The sequence below is a fragment of the Pseudophryne corroboree genome, chromosome 9, assembly GCF_028390025.1.
Source record: "Pseudophryne corroboree isolate aPseCor3 chromosome 9, aPseCor3.hap2, whole genome shotgun sequence".
Classification (NCBI taxonomy): domain Eukaryota; kingdom Metazoa; phylum Chordata; class Amphibia; order Anura; family Myobatrachidae; genus Pseudophryne; species Pseudophryne corroboree.
In genome coordinates, this window is record NC_086452.1 from 42488026 (window position 1) to 42509511 (window position 21486).

Here is a 21486-nt window from a genome sequence, read left to right on the forward strand (position 1 = left end):
TTTTTAGTGCAGATCTATAGACCGGAGGATACTGGTTAGGGTTAGGATAGGGGAGGCTCGAAATACTTACCCCCATCTGCAGTCGGGATATTAATTGTCATTATGCCGGGGTCGATCACGTGACCGTCGGCATCCCAACCGCCGGTATTAAATACCGAACATATCTGCAGCATATTTCTCTTTCTTGATTACTACCACGGAAGGTAAAAATGGGGATTTATTTTATTTATAGCTACAGATACAATAAATGATATTTTCTCTGACGTCCTAAGTGGATGCTGGGGACTCCGTCAGGACCATGGGGATTAGCGGCTCCGCAGGAGACAGGGCACAAAAGTAAAAGCTTTAGGATCAGGTGGTGTGCACTGGCTCCTCCCCCTATGACCCTCCTCCAAGCCTCAGTTAGATTTTTGTGCCCGGCCGAGAAGGGTGCAATCTAGGTTGCTCTCCTAAAGAGCTGCTTAGAGTAAAAGTTTGTTAGGTTTTTTATTTTCAGTGAGTCCTCACTGCATCGAGGGACTTAGGGGAGAGAAGTGAACTCACCTGCGTGCAGGATGGATTGGCTTCTTAGGCTACTGGACACCATTAGCTCCAGAGGGAGTCGGAACACAGGTCTCACCCTGGGGTTCGTCCCGGAGCCGCGCCGCCGACCCCCTTGCAGATGCCGAAAAGTGAAGAGGTCCAGAAACCGGCGGCAGAAGACTTTTCAGTCTTCATAAGGTAGCGCACAGCACTGCAGCTGTGCGCCATTGTTGTCAGCACACTTCATAGCAGCGGTCACTGAGGGTGCAGGGCGCTGGGGGGGGCGCCCTGGGCAGCAATGATAGTACCTTATTCTGGCTAAAAATACATCACATATAGCCCCTGGGGGCTATATGGATGTATTTAACCCCTGCCAGGTCTCAGAAAAACGGGAGAAGAAGCCCGCCGAAAAGGGGGCGGGGCCTATTCTCCTCAGCACACAGCGCCATTTTCCCTCACAGAAATGCTGGTGGGAAGGCTCCCAGGCTCTCCCCTGCACTGCACTACAGAAACAGGGTTAAAACAGAGAGGGGGGGGCACTTATTTGGCGATATGACTATATATATTAAAATGCTATAAGGGAAAAACACTTATATAAAGGTTGTCCCTGTATAATTATAGCGTTTTTGGTGTGTGCTGGCAAACTCTCCCTCTGTCTCCCCAAAGGGCTAGTGGGGTCCTGTCCTCTATCAGAGCATTCCCTGTGTGTGTGCTGTGTGTCGGTACGTGTGTGTCGACATGTATGAGGACGATGTTGGTGAGGAGGCGGAGCAATTGCCTGTAATGGTGATGTCACTCTCTAGGGAGTCGACACCGGAATGGATGGCTTATTCAAGGAATTACGTGATAATGTCAACAGAGACGGCCGGCAAAAAAATAGTACCTGTCCAGGCGTCTCAAACACCGTCAGGGGCTTTAAAACGGCCATTTACCTCAGTCGGTCGACACAGACACAGACACGGACACTGATTTCAGTGTCGACGGTGAAGAAACAAACGTATTTTCCTTTAGGGCCACACGTTACTTGTTAAGGGCAATGAAGGAGGTGTTACATATTTCTGATACTACAAGTACCACAAAAAAGGGTATTATGTGGGGTGTGAAAAAACTACCTGTAGTTTTTCCTGAATCAGATAAATTCAATGAAGTGTGTGATGATGCGTGGGTTTCCCCCGATAGAAAATTATTGGCGGTATACCCTTTCCCGCCAGAAGTTAGGGCGCGTTGGGAAACACCCCTTAGGGTGGATAAGGCGCTCACACGCTTATCAAAACAAGTGGCGTTACCGTCTCCGGATAGGGCCGTCCTCAAGGAGCCAACTGATAGGAGGCTGGAAAATATCCTAAGAAGTATATACACACATACTGGTGTTATACTGCGACCAGCGATCGCCTCAGCCTGGATGTGCAGAGCTGGGGTGGCTTGGTCGGATTCCCTGACTAAAAATATTGATACCCTTGACAGGGACAGTATTTTATTGACTATAGAGCATTTAAAGGATGCATTTCTATATATACGAGATGCACAGAGGGATATTTGCACTCTGGCATCAAGAGTAAGTGCGATGTCCATATCTGCCAGAAGATGTTTATGGACACGACAGTGGTCAGGTGATGCAGATTCCAAACGGCACAAAGAAGTATTGCCGTATAAAGGGGAGGAGTTATTTGGGGTCGGTCCATCGGACCTGGTGGCCACGGCAACTGCTGGAAAATCCACCGTTTTTACCCTAAGTCAAATCTCTGCAGAAAAAGACACCGTCTTTTCAGCCTCAGTTCTTTCGTCCCCATAAGAGTCATATCTGCCCAGGGATAGAGGAAAGGGAAGAAGACTGCAGCAGGCAGCCCATTCCCAGGAACAGAAGCCTCCACCGCTTCTGCCAAGTTTCTCAGCATGACGCTGGGGCCGTACAGGACCCCTGGATCCTACAAGTAGGATCCCAGGGGTACAGATTGGAAAGTCGAGACGTTTCCCCCTCGCAGGTTCCTGAAGTCTGCTTTACCAACGTCTCCCTCCGACAGGGAGGCAGTATTGGAAACAATTCACAAGCTGTATTCCCAGCAGGTGATAATCAAAGTACCCCTCCTACAACAAGGAAAGGGGTATTATTCCACACTATGTTGTGGTACTGAAGCCAGAAGGCTCGGTGAGACCTATTCTAAATCTGAAATATTTGAACACTTACAAAGGTTCAAATCAAGATGGAGTCACTCAGAGCAGTGATAGCGAACCAGGAAGAAGGGGACTATAGGGTGTCCCGGGACATCAGGGATACTTACCTCCATGTCCCAATTTGCCCTTCTCACCAAGGGTACCTCAGGTTCGTGGTACAGAACTGTCACTATCAGTTTCAGACGCTGCCGTTTGGATTGTCCACGGCACCCCGGGTCTTTACCAAGGTAATGGCCGAAATGATGATTCTTCTTCAAAGAAAATGGACGACCTCCTGATAAGAGCAAGGTCCAGAGAACAGTTGGAGGTCGGAGTAGCACTATCTCAAGTAGTTCTACGACAGCACGGGTGGATTCTAAATATTCCAAAACCGCAGTTGTTTCCGACGACACATCGGCTGTTCCTAGGGATGATTCTGGACACAGTCCAGAAAAGGGTGTTTCTCCCGGAGAAGAAAGCCAGGGAGTTATCCGATTTTTGTCAGGAACCTCCTAAAACCAGGAAAAGTGTCAGTGCATCATTGCACAAGGGTCCTGGGAAAAATGGTGGCTTCTTACGAAGCGATTCCATTCGGCAGTTTTCACGCAAGAACTTTTCAGTGGGATCTGCTGGAAAAATGGTCCGGATCGCATCTTCAGATGCATCAGCGGATAACCCTGTCTCCAAGGACAAGGGTGTTTCTTCTGCGGTGGCTGCAAAGTACTCATCTACTAATGGGCCGCAGATTCGGCATTCAGGAAGGGTCCTGGTGACCAGGGATGCCAGCCTGAGAGGCTGGGGAGCAGTCACACAGGGAAAAAAATTTCCAGGGAGTGTGATCAAGTCTGGAGAATTCTCTCCACATAAATATACTGGAGCTAAGGGCAAGTTACAATGCTCTAAGCTTAGCAAGACCTCTGCTTCAAGGTCAGCCGGTATTGATCCAGTGGGACAACATCACGGCAGTCGCCCACGTAAACAGACAGGGCGGCACAAGAAGCAGAAGGGCAATAGCAGAAACTGCAAGGATTCTTCGCTGGGCGGAAAATCAGGTGATAGCACTGTCAGCAGTGTTCATTCCGACGCCCGGGAGAGTGGGGATTTCATCGGGAAGTCTTCCACATGATTGTGAACCATTGGGAAAGACCAAAGGTGGACATGATGGCGTCCCGCCTGAACAAAAAACTGGACAGGTATTGCGCCAGGTCAAGAGACCCTCAGGCAATAGCTGTGGACGCTCTGGTAACACCGTGGGTGTACCAGTCAGTGTATGTGTTCCCTCCTCTGCTTCTCATACCCAAGGTACTGAGAATTATAAGACGTAGAGGAGTAAGAACTATACTCGTGGCTCCGGATTGGCCAAGAAGGACTTGGTACCTGGAACTTCAAGAGATGCTCACAGAGGACTCATGGCCTCTGCCGCTAAGAAGGGACTTGCTTCAGCAAGTACCATGTCTGTTCCAAGACTTACCGCGGCTGCGTTTGACGGCATGGCGGTTGAACGCCGGATCCTAAGGGAAAAAGGCATTCCGGAAGAGGTCATTCCTACCCTGGTCAAAGCCAGGAAGGAGGTGACTGCACAACATTATCACCACATGTGGCGAAACTATGTTGCGTGGTGTGAGGCCAGGAAGGCCCCACGAAGAAATTTCAACTCGGTCGATTCCTGCATTTCCTGCAAACAGGAGTGTCTATGGGCCTCAAATTGGGGTCCATTAAGGTTCAAATTTCGGCCCTGTCGATTTTCTTCCAGAAAGAATTGGCTTCAGTTCCTGAAGTCCAGAAGTTTGTCAAGGGAGTACTGCATATACAACCCCCTTTTGTGCCTCCAGTGGCACTGTGGGATCTCAACGTAGTTCTGGGATTCCTCAAATCACATTGGTTTAAACCGCTCAAATCTGTGGATTTGAAATATCTCACATGGAAAGTGACCATGCTGTTGGCCCTTGCCTCGGCCAGGCGAGTGTCAGAATTGGAGACTTTGGGGTAAATTTACTAAGATTCGTATTTTCCAGATTCAGGTCAAAGTTCAATCACGAATGACATCGAAAGTGTAAAACTGCAACTTTTTGAATTGATTACGACTAATTTACTAAGCTGTCGTATTCGGGTTTTTCTTTTGTTCCGATGTCGATGTCATTCGTGGTTTTTTTTCTATTTTTACGGCAGTGATTAGCAAAACACTGCCGACTTTTTTTACAATCAATCTCGGCCGGATCTGTGTGATCCGTGCTGGGGTTTATTTATTTATTTTTTTAATTAAACACTGTAAAATAATAAAAAAAAATGCGTGGGGTCCCCCCTCCTAAGCATAACCAGCCTCGGGCTCTTTGAGCCGATCCTGGTTGCAAAAATATGTGGAAAAAAATGACAGGGGTTCCCCCATATTTAAGCAACCAGCATCGGGCTCTGCGCCTGGTCCTGGTCCCAAAAATACGGGGGACAAAAAGAGTAGGGGTCCCCCGTATTTTTAAAACCAGCACCGGGCTCCACTAGCTGGACAGATAATGCCACAGCCGGGGGTCACTTTTATATAGTGCCCTGCGGCCGTGGCATCAAAAATCCAACTAGTCACTCCTGGCCGGGGTACCCTGGGGGAGTGGGGACCCCTTCAATCAAGGGGTCCCCCCCCCCAGCCACCCAAGGGCCAGGGGTGAAGCCCGAGGCTGTCCCCCCCCCATCCAATGGGCTGCGGATGGGGAGGCTGATAGCCTTTGTTGTAAAAGAAAAGATATTGTTTTTAGTAGCAGTACTACAAGGCCCAGCAAGCCTTCCCCGCATGCTGGTACTTGGAGAACCACAAGTACCAGCATGCGACGGAAAAACGGGCCCGCTGGTACCTGTAGTACTACTACAAAAAAAATACCCAAAAAAAGACAAGACACACACACCGTGAAAGTATAATTTTATTACATACATACACACATACATACATACTTACCTTAAGTTCCCACGCAGGTCGGTCCTCTTCTCCAGTAGAATCCAAGGGGTACCTGTTGAAGAAATTATACTCACGAGATCCAGGGGTCCAGGCTCCTCGGGAAATCCAGGGGTAATCCACTAATTGCATAAAATAAGAAAACGGAAAGCCGAGCCACGAACTGAAAGGGGCCCCATGTTTTCACATGGGACTCCTTTCCACGAATGCCAGAAACCCACTCTGACTGATGTCTAAGTGGGTTTCTTCAGCCAATCAGGGAGTGCCACGTTGTAGCACTCTCCTGATCGGCTGTGTGCTCCTGTCCTCACTGACAGGCAGCACACGGCAGTGTTACAATGTAGCGCCTATGCGCTACATTGTAACCAATGATGGGAACTTTCTGCCCTGCGGTTGACCTAAAGTGACGTCACCGCTGAGCAGAAAGTTCCCAGCATTGGTTACAATGTAGCGCATAGGCGCTACATTGTAACACTGCCGTGTGCCGCCTGTCACTCAGTACAGGAGCACACAGCCGATCAGGAGAGTGCTACAACGTGGCACTCCCTGATTGGCTGAAGAAACCCACTTAGACATCAGTCAGAGTGGGTTTCTGGCATTCGTGGAAAGGAGTCCCATGTGAAAACATGGGGCCCCTTTCAGTTCGTGGCTCGGCTTTCCGTTTTCTTATTTTATGCAAGTACGTGGATTACCCCTGGATTTCCAGAGGAGCCTGGACCCCTGGATCTCGTGAGTATAATTTCTTCAACAGGTACCCCTTGGATTCTACTGGAGAAGAGGACCGACCTGCGTGGGAACTTAAGGTAAGTATGTATGTATGTATGTATGTATGTGTGTATGTATGTAATAAAATTATACTTTCACGGTGTGTGTGTCTTGTCTTTTTTTGGGTATTTTTTTAGTAGTAGTACTACAGGTACCAGCGGGCCCGTTTTTCCGTCGCATGCTGGTACTTGTGGTTCTCCAAGTACCAGCATGCGGGGGAGGCTTGCTGGGCCTTGTAGTACTGCTACTAAAACAATATCTTTTCTTTTACAACAAAGGCTATCAGCCTCCCCATCCGCAGCCCATTGGATGGGGGGGGACAGCCTCGGGCTTCACCCCTGGCCCTTGGGTGGCTGGGGGGGGGGGGGACCCCTTGATTGAAGGGGTCCCCACTCCCCCAGGGTACCCCGGCCAGGAGTGACTAGTTGGATTTTTGATGCCACGGCCGCAGGGCACTATATAAAAGTGACCCCCGGCTGTGGCATTATCTGTCCAGCTAGTGGAGCCCGGTGCTGGTTTTAAAAATACGGGGGACCCCTACTCTTTTTGTCCCCCGTATTTTTGGGACCAGGACCAGGCGCAGAGCCCGATGCTGGTTGCTTAAATATGGGGGAACCCCTGTCATTTTTTCCCCCATATTTCTGCAACCAGGATCGGCTCAAAGAGCCCGAGGCTGGTTATGCTTAGGAGGGGGGACCCCACCCAATTTTTTTTGAAAAAATAAGCACTTTCCCACCCCTTCCCACTGATATACATGCACGGATCTCATGGATCCGTGCATGCCTATCCAATCACGAATAAAAAAAAAGGTCTGGTTTTTTTTAGCACTTTTTTACGAGTTGTAATTTTTCACGGCAGTGTTTGTTTGTTTTTTGCTTTGCACTTCTTTTTTTTTTTTAATATTAGATTTTTATTGAAATTTTGTACAAATTATAAGTACAATTGAATTTGTAAATGAAAAAATAAAACAGAAATAGGGGGGAAGACAAGTACATAACATAACATAACTAATTAAGACAAGGGAAAGGAAGGTTAGGTATCAGGGACATCTGTGAATAGCAATAAAATCAGAGTGTAAACATAATGAAAGTGGGGAGATCTGAAACCCGTAATGAATTGAGTTAAGTTAAGTTAAGTTAGGGGCCATCTTGATTTGGGGAGTTAAGCTCAGAAGGGTCAGGTGGGGCAATCATGGTACCGGATAAACTACTTTGGCCCGATTTTTCTCTATATAGGAACCACTTATCCCATTTCCTACTCATCTTGGGAGTCCCGGGGGGAAATCCGCCCTCCGACGTTTCAAACACATAGTGTTGATGAACTTTTTGTTCTATCATTAATAGCGTGGGAACGACCGCCGACTTCCATTTGGAGGCAATGGCGGCCTTAGTTGCTATGAGTATGTGACCTAAAAGATATCTGTCGTTGTTAGACATCTCACCACTGTAGTAATGAAATAGTGCTATTAGGGGGTCAGGTGTGAGGGATACTCCCAGGACAAGCGACATGAAAAGAAACACATCTCTCCACAGTGACCGGATTGTTGGGCATAGCCAGAAAATGTGTAGAATATCCCCCACCATTCCACAGTTTCTCCAGCAACTGGCAGAGACCTCAGGCCAAATCTTGTGTAAGCGTTCCGGCGTAAAGTACACCCTATGAACCAATTTGTAATACATTTCACAGTGATTTGTACATTTAGAGATTTTAAAGCAGGATTGAAAGATAGTTTTCCAAATATCCTCGGTGAAGACCGCAGGGAGGTCTTTTTCCCATTTGGTCTGTGAGGGGAATACCCCACGCCGGGCCTCAGTCACGAGATATTGGTACCATCTGGAGATACCGCCTTTATTTCTGACAGGCAACAAGAGTGACATCAGCAATTTAGAGGGGCCAATATGGGGGACTCGGTTGGGAGAAAAACTTTGAAGCCAATGCCTCAATTGCAGATATCTGTGAAAATCTTGTTTAGGTACCTGGAATTGTTCCTGAAGTAGGGAAAATGGGACTAATACACCGTCCCGCAGGACATCCTTCAAGGTGGTTAGGCCTCTGTCACGCCAATGGTGTAGGTGAAGGTCTGGGATCATTGTGGCTATGGTGTGGAGAGACAATTGGGGGGAGGGAAGGGCTCCGGTGGGGAGGGATTTAGCTACGATTTTCCATGCTAACAACGTTGCCTGGACCGCCGAGTTTTCCACCCCTTCTAGAGGGATAGAAGTTGTAGGCAGCCAAAGCAAGTCAGATAGTGCGAAGGGGGAGACAGCACTCCGTTCCAGTGACACCCATGGTTTTGGGGCGTCTTGAGTGAACCAGTCTCTGGCCTGAGCGAGTAAACAAGCATTATGGTATCTCTCTAGATCTGGGTAGGCCACTCCCCCGTCACACTTCCGCGCAACTAGGGTGGATTTTGCTATCCTCGGTTTTGAGCCCCCCCACACATAGTTTGATAGTAAACGGTTAAATCTATTGCAAATATCTTTAGGGAAGGTCCTAGGAATGGTACGGAAAAGGTACATTAGTTTGGGTAAGAGCACCATCTTCGCAGCCGCTACTCGTCCGACCCATGAAACCTCCTGCATCATCCAGTCTTTAATAAATAGCTCAAATGTTCTAAAAAGGGGGTCATAGTTACATCCCATTAAATCTCGCCCTCTGGAGATTTGCACACCCAAGTATTTAAGTGACCTGAGTTGCCATGCGTATTTGTAGGTCAACTTTAGACGCCTAAGAACGTCATCCGACATGTTCAGAGGAAGGGCCTCAGTCTTGGTGGTATTTAGCTTATAATAGGAGATCGCTGCGTAGGAGTCTAAGAGAGAGTGTAAATGCGGTAATGACGATTCAGGGTCGCTAAGGCATACTAAGATATCGTCAGCAAAAAGACATATTTTATGGTGCGTCCCTTCCACCACAGGGCCAACAATGGGGTCTAGTGTCCTGATCCGCTCCGCCAAGGGCTCAATAGCCAGTACAAAAATGAGGGGTGAAAGGGGGCAACCCTGACGGGTCCCATTTGTGATATTGAATGTATATGAATTGCAACCATTGGTGAACACCGAGGCCGATGGGGAGGAGTACAGGGCCAATATGGAGTCGAGTATCCTGCCTGCAAATCCAAAGCAGTCCAGGGTAGCCCGTAGATAGTCCCAGTGCAGCCTATCAAAAGCCTTTTCTGCATCTAAAGAGAGAAGCAAGAGAGGCTCGTCCCGGGCTTGGCAGCATTCAATCAAATTGATAACCCTCCGTGTGTTATCAGATGCTTGTCGTCCAAGAACAAAACCTACCTGGTCAGGGTTAATTAGATTGGGTAGGAGTGGGGATATCCTATTTGCGACTAGCTTAGCGAACAATTTAAGATCCGTGTTTAAGAGTGCTATCGGGCGGTAGTTCTGGACCACAGCAGGAGATTTACCCGCCTTAGGGATGGTAACTATACGGGCCTCCAACATCTCTTTCGGGAAGCATGTGGAGTCTGAGGCTTCGTTGAAAACTGACACTAAAAGCGGGGCAAGAGTAGATTTAAAAGTTTTATAGAAGTTGGCGGGGTATCCGTCTGGGCCCGGGGCCTTGTTTACTGGGCAGGATTCAATAGCTGCCACAACTTCCTCATGTGCCCAGGGCAAACTAAGGGATTCAAGGGTCTGAGGGTCAATAGTGGGGAGGGACAACCCCTCCAAGAAACCAGCAATATCTACCAAGGAAGGCTGGGGGGTATCGGGATCCTCTCTAAGGTTGTACAACTGTGCATAGTATTCGGCAAACGCATTTGCTATCTCTCCCGGGTCGGTTACTTTAACTCCCGATGCCGTATATACAGCATGTATGTGTTCTTTAGCTCTACGTCCCCTTAGTTTACGCGCCAGCAAGCGTCCCGCTCTGTTGCCAAGCCTATAATATTGTTGGTTGAGACGCTGCAGATTGCGATGTACCTCCGCTAGGGCAAATACGTTCACTTTGTTGCGGGCAGCAAGGAGTTCCTTAAAGAGGGCTTTATTATTGGGGTCACTTTTGTGTGCAGTTTCCAGGCGAGCAGCCTCCCGTTCGGCCGAGGCCTGTCTACTTTTGTACTCACGTTTAAGTCTAGCTGCTATTTGGATTGCAGAGCCTCTAACCACTGCTTTCAGAGAACACCAATGGTTGAAAACGTTTGTGTCCTTGGGGCAGTTAGTAGCTAAATATAGGTCTAAAGATTGCTGAATGGCCTGGCGGGCCTCAGGGCGGGATAGAAGGTGCGGGCCCAGTCTCCAGGGGCCATGGGGGACCACTCTCTTGTCGGCTTCCCAGTTCACAACGAGTGGTGAGTGGTCTGACCAAGACATGGGTAGTATGTCCACCTTACTAATGGCAGCTAACGTCCACTTATCAACTAACGCCAAGTCTATTCTAGAGTACGAACTGTGAACGTGGGAAAAGAAGGTGTAATCACGTTCTGCAGGGTGTTTGGCTCTCCATGCATCATACAGCGAATATTCAGCTAACAATTGGCCGAATCTGCCTGAGGGATCCTGGGCCGGACTGCTACGTAAAATTCGGGTTGGGCGAGAGCGATCTATATTGGGGTCCAGCACCATGTTGAAATCTCCGAGGATCAACAGGGCTCCTTTCGTATGCTCTTGAAGAGTTTTACAAAAGGTTCTAAGGAATTTTATTTGTTTGGTATTGGGGGCGTAGCAAGAGACCAGAGTGGTCTCCACATTATCTAGTCGACCTACTAAAATTAAATATCTCCCGTCAGGGTCTTCATATTTAGAGGACAGGACAAACGGGCAGTGTTGTGCTATGAGAAGGGCAACGCCGGCTTTCTTGGTGGGTCCATTTGCAGTGTAGCAAAGGGGGTAGCGTGAATTAGTGAAGAGGGGAGGATTTTGACTCTGAAAATGGGTTTCCTGAACAGCTACTACTTGTGCTCGTAGCTTATAAAAATAGTTCAAAGCTACTCTACGTTTTTGAGGAGAGTTAAGCCCCTTGGCATTAATGGAGACTATCTTCACCATTTTCAATTACAGGAGAAACTGATACCTCTGATGGCCAATATCTGTGTTGAGACCGGTATACCTGATAGGGAGGGGGAAACATATAGGAATACATGTGGGGAGACAAACATAAAATATAGGACAAAACTAAACTAAATTGATCTCTCGTGAGATCACGTCCAGTCGCCATACTAAGGCGACTGTGTAGGCTAAGGGAGGGGTTAGCGGCATAACTCCCACCCACTGCCATACTTATTCACTTTAAACCAAAGAATATAAGGACATCTTGATAACATAATAACAGATGTATGCACTTCTGTAGAAACGGAACCTGAAGAGCAAATACGGCGGAACACAAGTGCTCCAACATAAAGAGAGACAAAAAAAACCCAGAACTATTACTTCTAACATGAGAACTGGACCAGCGGCTCATGTAGCTTATCCCGCTTTAAGAACTAATCCCACAGGCCAGTATAATATAAACAGTCATATCCAGAGGGGCGCCAGGCACAGTTCCCCAAAGAGAAAAAGAGCAGCTAATTGAGCCTAGCAGGGAATCATTGAAATGCTTCAAAACACGCACATTACTTTCGCTATGTCCAGCACCCCCCATCTCAACAGACTATGGCCCTTTATGCATGGGATAAAGCCTTTATCTGAAGAGTCGCTGGAGTCGTAACATTATTACTATGACGGTAAAGTATCTGTCACAGAGCCAGCATCCTCATTTCACCGACGACCAGTCCTGCTGAAGACGTCGGGGGGAGGAGGCCGCCGTGGGTTCCGTGATGTTCCAAGATTTAAGCAGCTTTTCTCCTTTATCTGCAGTGGAGACAGAGACAGTGGAGCCATCCCGGTGGATCAGCAGCTTGGTGGGGAAACCCCATCTGTATGGGATGTCCGCCTTTCTGAGGGCCGTAGTGATCTGGTGAAATGATCGCCGCTTATAAAGAGTGGCCGCAGATAGATCCCCAAAGAGTTGAAGTCCTTGTAGGGCTGAAGATGTATCAGACGTCGGTCTGGATGCTTTCAATAAGGCCTCTTTAACATGGAAGTAGTGCATCTTCATGAGGACGTCTCTCGGTGCATCTCCTGGGGCTGCTCTGGCCTTCGGTAGCCGGTGTATTCGGTCAATAATGAGGTCTGTAGATGTAAACTGAGGCGTCAGGGCCTTAAAAATGGTCACCGTGTAGTCGTGCAAACTACTGTGTGACACCGATTCGGGGACTCCGCGTAGCTTAAGATTGCTGCGACGCGATCTATCTTCCAGATCCGTGACCTTGTCCCGTAAAAGCCTCACCTCTGCCTCCAATGCATCATGAGAGTCCAGTAAGTTGTTATGGGACCCCACGACTTCTTCCATTTTAGTTTCCAAGTGGTCCGTACGACCACCCAGATCATCTATAGATTGTTGGCACGCCGTTAAGGTGGTGCGGAACTCAGCTGCAACTTCCTCTTTAAAGCGGGTCAAAAGCAACTTCATAGTGCCCACCGTGAGGGCCTCCCCGTCTCCAACCTTATCCAAGGACGTGGCTGACGGACACACCTCCAGTGACGGAGGGGTCTGGGGAACTGCCCCTGCTGTAGAGGGCCCGGTGGCTTTAGGGCCCGGCATTTTCGGGGATGATTTGAAAAAAGAAAGCTGCTGTGCAGGTTTTGACGGTTTGCTGCGCCTAGTGGGCATGGTAAAGCCCAGATGAAGATAGCTTAATATATCCAAACACTGAGGATGGAGAAACCGGGAGGCTCCACTTTTCCAAAAGCTAACAAGACATCACGTGGATAATGGCAGAGGTGGGAGAAATCTCTTGGTTTACATCGGTATGAGCGGTGCAGACAGGGCCATTACGCTAGTTGCCCTCACTTTAAACAATGTATTCCTGGCCGTCTCAGGAGCAGGGTCAGGGGGTGTACTCCCCTCGTCAGGAAAGATTCAAACCGAGATAGGTATGAGGCGGTCGCGGTAGGGACAGGAGTCGCTCCCTTTTTATTTACCCCTTTTCTGCCTTGGTGTGTTAGGCCTCTATGTTGCAGCCCCGTGAAGGCTGATGGTTGTGGGAGGTCAAGCCAATCGTCAGGCCCTTCCGGCCAGCCACCCACGGCCGTGGGAGGCCACTCTGGAAAGCAAGGGTGTCCCAAGGCCCCCAGTCGTGGGCAAGGGTATCCGCGGGGGGGGGGGGGGGGGGGACCCTCCCCCACCCACCAAGGGCAGCACTCACTCCAGGGCACGGACAGGTGATGTAGGCAGGTTAGATGTTTGCAGGGAGCGCACCTGCAACAGTTGTCGTCTCTCTGAGCCCCAGTCAGTCTGATGTCGGAGGGAGGGAGGGCGCCCGCAGCGGCGCCAGGCGGACGCCGGCTAAAACTTACGGGGAGGGAGGAGAGACCCGCCGTCTGCTCGTCCGAGCCGGGTCTGAGGTTCACACTCACCCGGGGGGCCGTCAGCTGTCTCCTCCTTGCTGCAGCCGGATCGCCTCTCCAGCTCCCGGCACCCAAGATGGCCGCCGCTCGCGTAGCGGAGCTCGTCGAGCAGCTCCGATCCGGGACTCACTCCTCCTCGTCTCCCGGCGATGGGCACTGGTAGGTTGCAGGGGATTCACCAAGGGGGTAGGGGTCGAGCGGGTCCTCCAGGCGTCCCGGCAAGGCAGCCGCCCAGCCGACGGATGTTATCTGAAATTGAGGTCCCGGCTTCGGGGCAGGGAGTAGGCCGCAATCCGCGGGAGCCAGAAAACCGGCTCCCCGATTCCGCAGCTCCACTTCCCCGCTCTCTCACTGCTCCAGCACCGCAGCTAAGTGTCACAGGGTCTTATTTGGGACGTGGGGAAGGTATTATTCTGTATTTAGCTCCCAGGTCCCTGAGAGCTCACTGAGATTGCTGCCTACTCGCTCAGCATCCAGGCCACGCCCTTTGCTTTGCACTTCTTAGTAAATGACCGAGATTCATACTTAAACAGCCGCGTTTTGACCGATGGTGTATTCATTCGTAATTTTTTACTTGGACTTGCAAAAAATTACGAATGCCCTCATCACTGCCGTGATTAGTGTTTAGTAAATTACCGAGATGACACTTTGATGAAAAAACGGCATCTCGGTCAAAATCGGGAGCTTAGTAAATTTCCCCCACTGTCTCACAAAAGCCCATATCTGATTGTCCATTCGGACAGGGCAGAGCTGCGGACTCGTCCCCAGTTTCTCCCTAAGGTGGTGTCAGTGTTTCACCTGAACCAGCTTATTGTGGTACCTGCGGCTACTAGGGACTTGGAGGACTCCAAGTTGCTAGATGTTGTCAGGGCCCTGAAAATATAGGTTTCCAGGACGGCTGGAGTCAGGAAAACTGACTTGCTGTTATCCTGTATGCACCCAATAAACTGGGTGCTCTTGATTCTAAGCAGACGATTGCTAGTTGGATGTGTAGTACAATTCAGCTTGCACATGCTGTGGCAGGCCTGCCACAGCCAAAATATGTAAATGCCCATTCCACAAGGAAGGTGGGCTCATCTTGGGCGGCTGCCCGAGGGGTCTCGGCTTTACAACTTTGCCGAGCAGCTACTTGGTCAGGGGCACACCCTGACTGAGGAGGACCGGGAGTTCTCTCATTCGGTGCTGCAGAGTCATCCGCACTCTCCCGCCCGTTTGGGAGCTTTGGTATAATCCCCATGGTCCTGACGGAGTCCCCAGCATCCACTTAGGACGTCAGAGAAAATAAGAATTTACTTACCGATAATTATATTTCTCGTAGTCCGTAGTGGATGCTGGGCGCCCATCCCAAGTGCGGATTGTCTGCAATACTTGTACATAGTTATTGTTACAAAAATCGGGTTATTATTGTTGTGAGCCATCTTTTCAGAGGCTCCGCTGTTATCATGCTGTTAACTGGGTTCAGATCACAGGTTGTACAGTGTGATTGGTGTGGCTGGTATGAGTCTTACCCGGGATTCAAAATCCTTCCTTATTGTGTACGCTCGTCCGGGCACAGTATCCTAACTGAGGCTTGGAGGAGGGTCATAGGGGGAGGAGCCAGTGCACACCACCTGATCCTAAAGCTTTTACTTTTGTGCCCTGTCTCCTGCGGAGCCGCTAATCCCCATGGTCCTGACGGAGTCCCCAGCATCCACTACGGACTACGAGAAATAGAATTATCGGTAAGTAAATTCTTATTTTCTGATTTCTACAGTAGCACAATCTATGCTTGTTATATGTGTTCTAGATAATACTTGTGATTTACTATCTACCTCTTCTGTCAGAGTTTCTATAGATGACAATATGTTTTTTTCTACATCTGTCTGTTTTCTGCTTGTTTTCCCTATTTCTGAAATAAATAAAAATTCTGCTTGGAAAAAAATAAATCAATTCCTATTTTACAGCCTAAATCACTTTAATGGCATTTTCTGCAAGTCTGTAGTTTGAGCTGAAAGCCAATGTACGCAGGGAGCTCTGTAAAGTGAATCGTAGTATAATTCTCTGTGGGAAAAGCGTTTACTGCAGCCTGCGCCATGGGCGGGTCCCTGCAAAACATCTACAGACATCGCTGCCTGATTAAAGTGCAATCTTTTCTAATTAATCCCACTCTGCAATGAGTGATACGTTTTTCAGTTTCAATTATCAAACTCTGCGACTTTATCAGCCATCAGACAATACCCGGCGTAATAAAATCTCACGCAGATGTGCGGAAATAAAAACAAACTGGATTAAAGAAGATAATAAAAAGTCCCTACAATCTCCTGAGAGGGGACCGTATTGTGTGCACTGATTGGGCACAAGGGTCTTCTCGTCCCATTATCACGGACCACCACAAATGCACTGAGATATTGCGCAGTGGAAGAATTGAAATTCCCATAGGCTGTTTAATTATATGACGTGGGGGGAAGGTGAATTAACTAACACCCCCCCCCCCCCCCCTCCAGGTATAAGACAGACAACTGAACAACAGTGCTGCCCATCCCTCACAAGCCCCTTGTGGTCTCTGCAGCTGAGTGGGAGAAAGAGATTTTTGACCTCTTTTTGTTAGGATAGATAACCAGACAGGAAGAGTGATGTAGGGGGGTCCGTGTCTCAGCATTATGATGTATAATGATATGTCCTGCTTCTCTAAACTCTTCTGGTTTGTCTGGGTCCTGATAAATGGGGTTATTCAGGTCTGTTAGCAAACCAAAAAAGCTCAGTAATGGTCAAAACAATGTTGCATTGCAAGTGGTGCAGATGTAACATGTGCAGAGAGAGTTAGATTTGGGTGGGTTATATTGTTTCTGTGCAGGGTAAATACTGGCTGCTTTATTTTTACACTGCAATTTAGATTTCAGTTTGAACACACCCCACCCACATCTAACTCTCTCTGCACATGTTACATCTGCCCCCCCCATGCAGTGCGCATGGTTTTGCCCATTAGTGAGCTTTTTTGGTTTGCTAACAAACCTGAATAAGGCCCACAGTTTATTTATTCAGAGAATTAAGTGCAAATGTGCAATAATGTGTTTCATCAACTAATCCTTCGTCTGATTCCATTGTCCAACTTCAACTGATTCATAACTTATTATGTGCTTCGCACTTTATTAGAGGCCAGTTGTTGAAGGGACAATAAGCTAAGACATCGCTTTCTCTAAAATCAATATGGGCCCCCATTTATTTTAAATAGGGGTGCAGCCTGGAACATGAACATTTCATATCCCGCCAGTTAGGGATGGTTTATTTCAGGGCTATTTACCAATGTGCATTTGCGGGGGTCCCTGGGTCCTGTTCCAGGGATGTGTAAAAAGAAAAGTGGTACATTACTTGCAGGGACACAGACAGTGAGCTGCTTGAGTAACAGAGGCAGAGATGTGTATAAGGGGCTCTACTGTGGGCATTAAGTGTAAAGCGCTACTCCTGTGGGCATTCTGTATAAAAGTGGCACTACTACTGTGGGCATATAATAGCAGCACTACTACTGTGGGCATTTTGTATATAAGTGGCACTACTACTGTGGAAATTGTGTATAAGGGACACTACTGTGTGGCATAACATGTATAGAGGGTACCATTGTGTAGTGCAACGTGAATAAAGGGCACTACTGAGTGATGTAACCATAATTAGGAGCATGACTATGTGGTGTGATTAAAATGAATCAGGGGCACTACATGCGGTGTAATGGGAATAAGATTGTGCTACTGTGTGGTGTCATTTGAATTGGAGGTACTATTGTGTGACCACACTGCTTCTTTGTGAGATCAATGTCCCATTATAAAGTATGGGAAGTAGTGCTCTAATTTATAGTTTGCAGGGAGGTACCGAAAACACCAGCACTGGCCCTGCCCTGGCTCCTCTTAATGTGTGTGTGTGGGGGGGTAAATGAGTTCCACCACCTCTCCAGGACCACTTTAAGCCCTTGTAGTGGCTTATCCCACAACGAAACACGTCAGTTACGCTGCTTTTGGACTTAACTTGGCCGATCATTACAGTATTCTTATTAGTTATTAATAAATACAAAATTTCAGGGATGCATCCAAATCTCATTAGGTTACATCTCCAGAGAGTATCATACAATTGCATGAACTCACAGTTGCTTTCTGCCCCATTTCAGCCTCTCCGGCCATAAGAAAGCCACAAGTCTAAGATACCTATAAATAACTATAAGATACAGATGGGTCCATGTTTATCTTGGCCTTTAATAGGATTAACTGAGATTGTCCAACTTCAACTGATTCATAACTTATTATGTGCTTCGCACTTTATTAGAGGCCAGTTGTTGAAGGGACAATAAGCTAAGACATCGCTTTCTCTAAAATCAATATATGGGCCCCCATTTATTTTAAATAGGGGTGCAGCCTGGAACATGAACATTTCATATCCCGCCAGTTAGGGATGGTTTATTTCAGGGCTATTTACCAATGTGCATTTGCAGGGGTCCCTGGGTCCTGTTCCAGGGATGTGTAAAAAGAAAAGTGGTACATTACTTGCAGGGACACAGACAGTGAGCTGCTTGAGTAACAGAGGCAGAGATGTGTATAAGGGGCTCTACTGTGGGCATTAAGTGTAAAGCGCTACTCCTGTGGGCATTCTGTATAAAAGTGGCACTACTACTGTGGGCATATAATAGCAGCACTACTACTGTGGGCATTTTGTATATAAGTGGCACTACTACTGTGGAAATTGTGTATAAGGGACACTACTGTGTGGCATAACATGTATAGAGGGTACCATTGTGTAGTGCAACGTGAATAAAGGGCACTACTGAGTGACGTAACCATAATTAGGAGCATGACTATGTGGTGTGATTAAAATGAATCAGGGGCACTACATGCGGTGTAATGTGAATAAGATTGTGCTACTGTGTGGTGTCATTTGAATTGGAGGTACTATTGTGTGACCACACTGCTTCTTTGTGAGATCAATGTCCCATTATAAAGTATGGGAAGTAGTGCTCTAATTTATAGTTTGCAGGGAGGTACCGAAAACACCAGCACTGGCCCTGCCCTGGCTCCTCTTAATGTGTGTGTGTGGGGGGGTAAATGAGTTCCACCACCTCTCCAGGACCACTTTAAGCCCTTGTAGTGGCTTATCCCACAACGAAACACGTCAGTTACGCTGCTTTGGGACTTAACTTGGCCGATCATTACAGTATTCTTATTAGTTATTAATAAATACAAAATTTCAGGGATGCATCCAAATCTCATTAGGTTACATCTCCAGAGAGTATCATACAATTGCATGAACTCACAGTTGCTTTCTGCCCCATTTCAGCCTCTCCGGCCATAAGAAAGCCACAAGTCTAAGATACCTATAAATAACTATAAGATACAGATGGGTCCATGTTTATCTTGGCCTTTAATAGGATTAACTGAGACTGGGCAATCGGACTTAGGGGGTCATTCCGAGATGACCGTAGCTGTGCCAAATTTAGCACAGCTACGATCATTCAACGGCGATGCCTTTGCACGTCAAGAGTAGCCCCCGACCTGCGCAGTTTTAGCGTGCTGGCCGGGAGCTACTCGTCGCTCCCCGGCCCGCAGCGGCTGCGTATGACGTCACGCAGCCGCTGCGGGACACTCCCGCACGGTCCGGCCACGCGTGTGCTGGCTGGATCGCGCCCACAAAACGGCGGCCAAGCGCCGCCGTTCCGCTCCCGCCCTGCTCCCGCCTCTGCCTATCAATCAGGCAGAGGTGGTCGCAGCCCAGCTACGGCCTTCAGCCGTCTGGCATGCGTCGGCACATGCGCAGTGGGTGCCCGTTCGCTCGGCTGCGATAAAAAGCAGCGAGCAAACGGGTCAGAATGACCCCCTTAATCCCCTGCTGTAATGATTTAATCCCCTGCTGTATTGTTCTCTGTATTGTATTGCAGCTGAGAACAATAGATGAAAGGCTTATGCTAATAAGCCTTGGTGCACCTAGGCACAGCAGAGAAGCCAAGATAACCATGGATCTATCTGTACATGTGACTCTAGATACAGATGCATTTTTACATATGCAGTACAGCATTGTGTATATTTATTTACAGCACAGAAATGGGATCCGGTCTGAAGATCGACAGTGTCTAGGTCGACAATGTTTAAGTCGACCACTATAGGTCGACAGTCACTAGGTCGACATGGATGGAAGGTCGACAGTGTTTCTAGGTCGACATGTGCTAGGTCGACAGGTCTAAAGGTCGACCTAAACATTGTCGACCTAGACACTGTCGATTTGATGAACCACACCCCACAGAAATAGACATATGTCCAACACTAAATAAATCTCCCAGTGTTAAATGTCCTACAATTCTGCAGGCTGGTAGCCCAGGATGGTGTCAAATTACAAGACTGCAATCACGCGATTTGCAGTGTGTGTGGGAGTGAGGTGGAAATTGTTGGGGGTTAAAACGCTGCAAACAAACCCATACAAGTAGTATCTCTACATAGTGACATAAGTTCAGTCGGACCTGTCACAGTTTGTGCAGTACAGATTTGTGTAACTCGGCGTGAGCCCTACAGTCTGTGTACAGAGGCAATTGTAAGTGAATGTGTATTTTGCTTTTAATTGAAGGTATCAGCACGATGACTCAGAATCAGTGGAAGACGCGATAATCTTTGCAGTAACAGACGGAATTAGCACCGTGGAAGGAGAGCTGAGTGTTCAGGTGATATATTGTATAACTAAACCACAAAGACTCAAACTGAATAAGGAGTTTTGTCAGCTCACTTAGGAGGGAGTTAATTGAATTACCTAGTAGACTCATATTAACCAATCAGGTTATAGCTGTCATTTATCTTGCCCCTTACTCTAAAATGATAACTATAATCTGGTTGCTATGGAAAACACTTCCACTTGTCCTCTTCTGGGAATCGGTCTAATGAACTGGGGTCGGGTAACTGGGAGGTTTCATGGAGAGATCCCCTTATTTTCCTAAACATCAGAGTATGGTGGATTAACCCCTTTATGTCTCAAATTTAAACGCTTAAAGCTATTCAGACGTAGCAATTATTCATAATGACATACCAGCTTTTTCCATTTTTGCTGAGTGGGAGCTGCCATTTATCTGAAAGTGGGTGGTAGTGCATCATATGCAGATGTTATATTGGGGGCAACCTCCAGACACATAAAGACCTAGAATTGTCCAGAGTCAGTTGCAGACCCCTCGTGGGTGCCACCACAGAAAATACTGCAACAAGAAAACTGTCTCAATCCACATATGACCAATGAAAGGTACAAATAATAATGAGTATGATCCCCCGAATGCAAAACCGCTGAGAGTCGGTAAGGGCCGATTTACTGGGGGCATGGCTAAGCTGGGAAAGGCATGGCCACTCCCCCTCCCAATAATAATTAAAAAAAAAATACTCCAAATGGGGACACTTTGTGCAGCAAGTGGGGGTATATGTCTCCCCTCAGCCAGGGGCAGGACCAGTGGTGAAGGGGCTTGCCGCTGTATAGCGGTACAGTGGGCACATCGCACAGGGAGAGAGAGGCTGCAGCCTCCCTGGATCCTCTGAAGCTCAGCACACTGGAGAGAGAGGCTGCTGCAGCTGAGCAACAGCAGTTTTCTCTTTCTCACTGCTCAATGCTTCCCGTCAGGCCCCTCCAACAAGCACGGACCTGGGTAAAGAGTATCCCCCCCCTCCCTGCAACCCTGCATTAATGTACAGTGCCGTGTATATCAACTATATATATATATATATATATACA

At 48.0% G+C, this 21486-nt stretch overlaps 1 protein-coding gene across 1 annotated transcript in view; it reads left to right on the plus strand.

Moving 5' to 3' along the window:
* The window catches only part of LOC134958707 (FRAS1-related extracellular matrix protein 1-like), a 364054-nt gene that overhangs the window by 98994 nt on the left and 243574 nt on the right, over positions 1–21486 (plus strand). Inside the window, exons 15-16 of the mRNA XM_063941462.1 lie at positions 20347–20440; positions 21376–21400. Coding sequence (XP_063797532.1) covers positions 20347–20440; positions 21376–21400 — 119 coding nt within the window. The remainder of the gene's footprint in view (positions 1–20346; positions 20441–21375; positions 21401–21486) is intronic.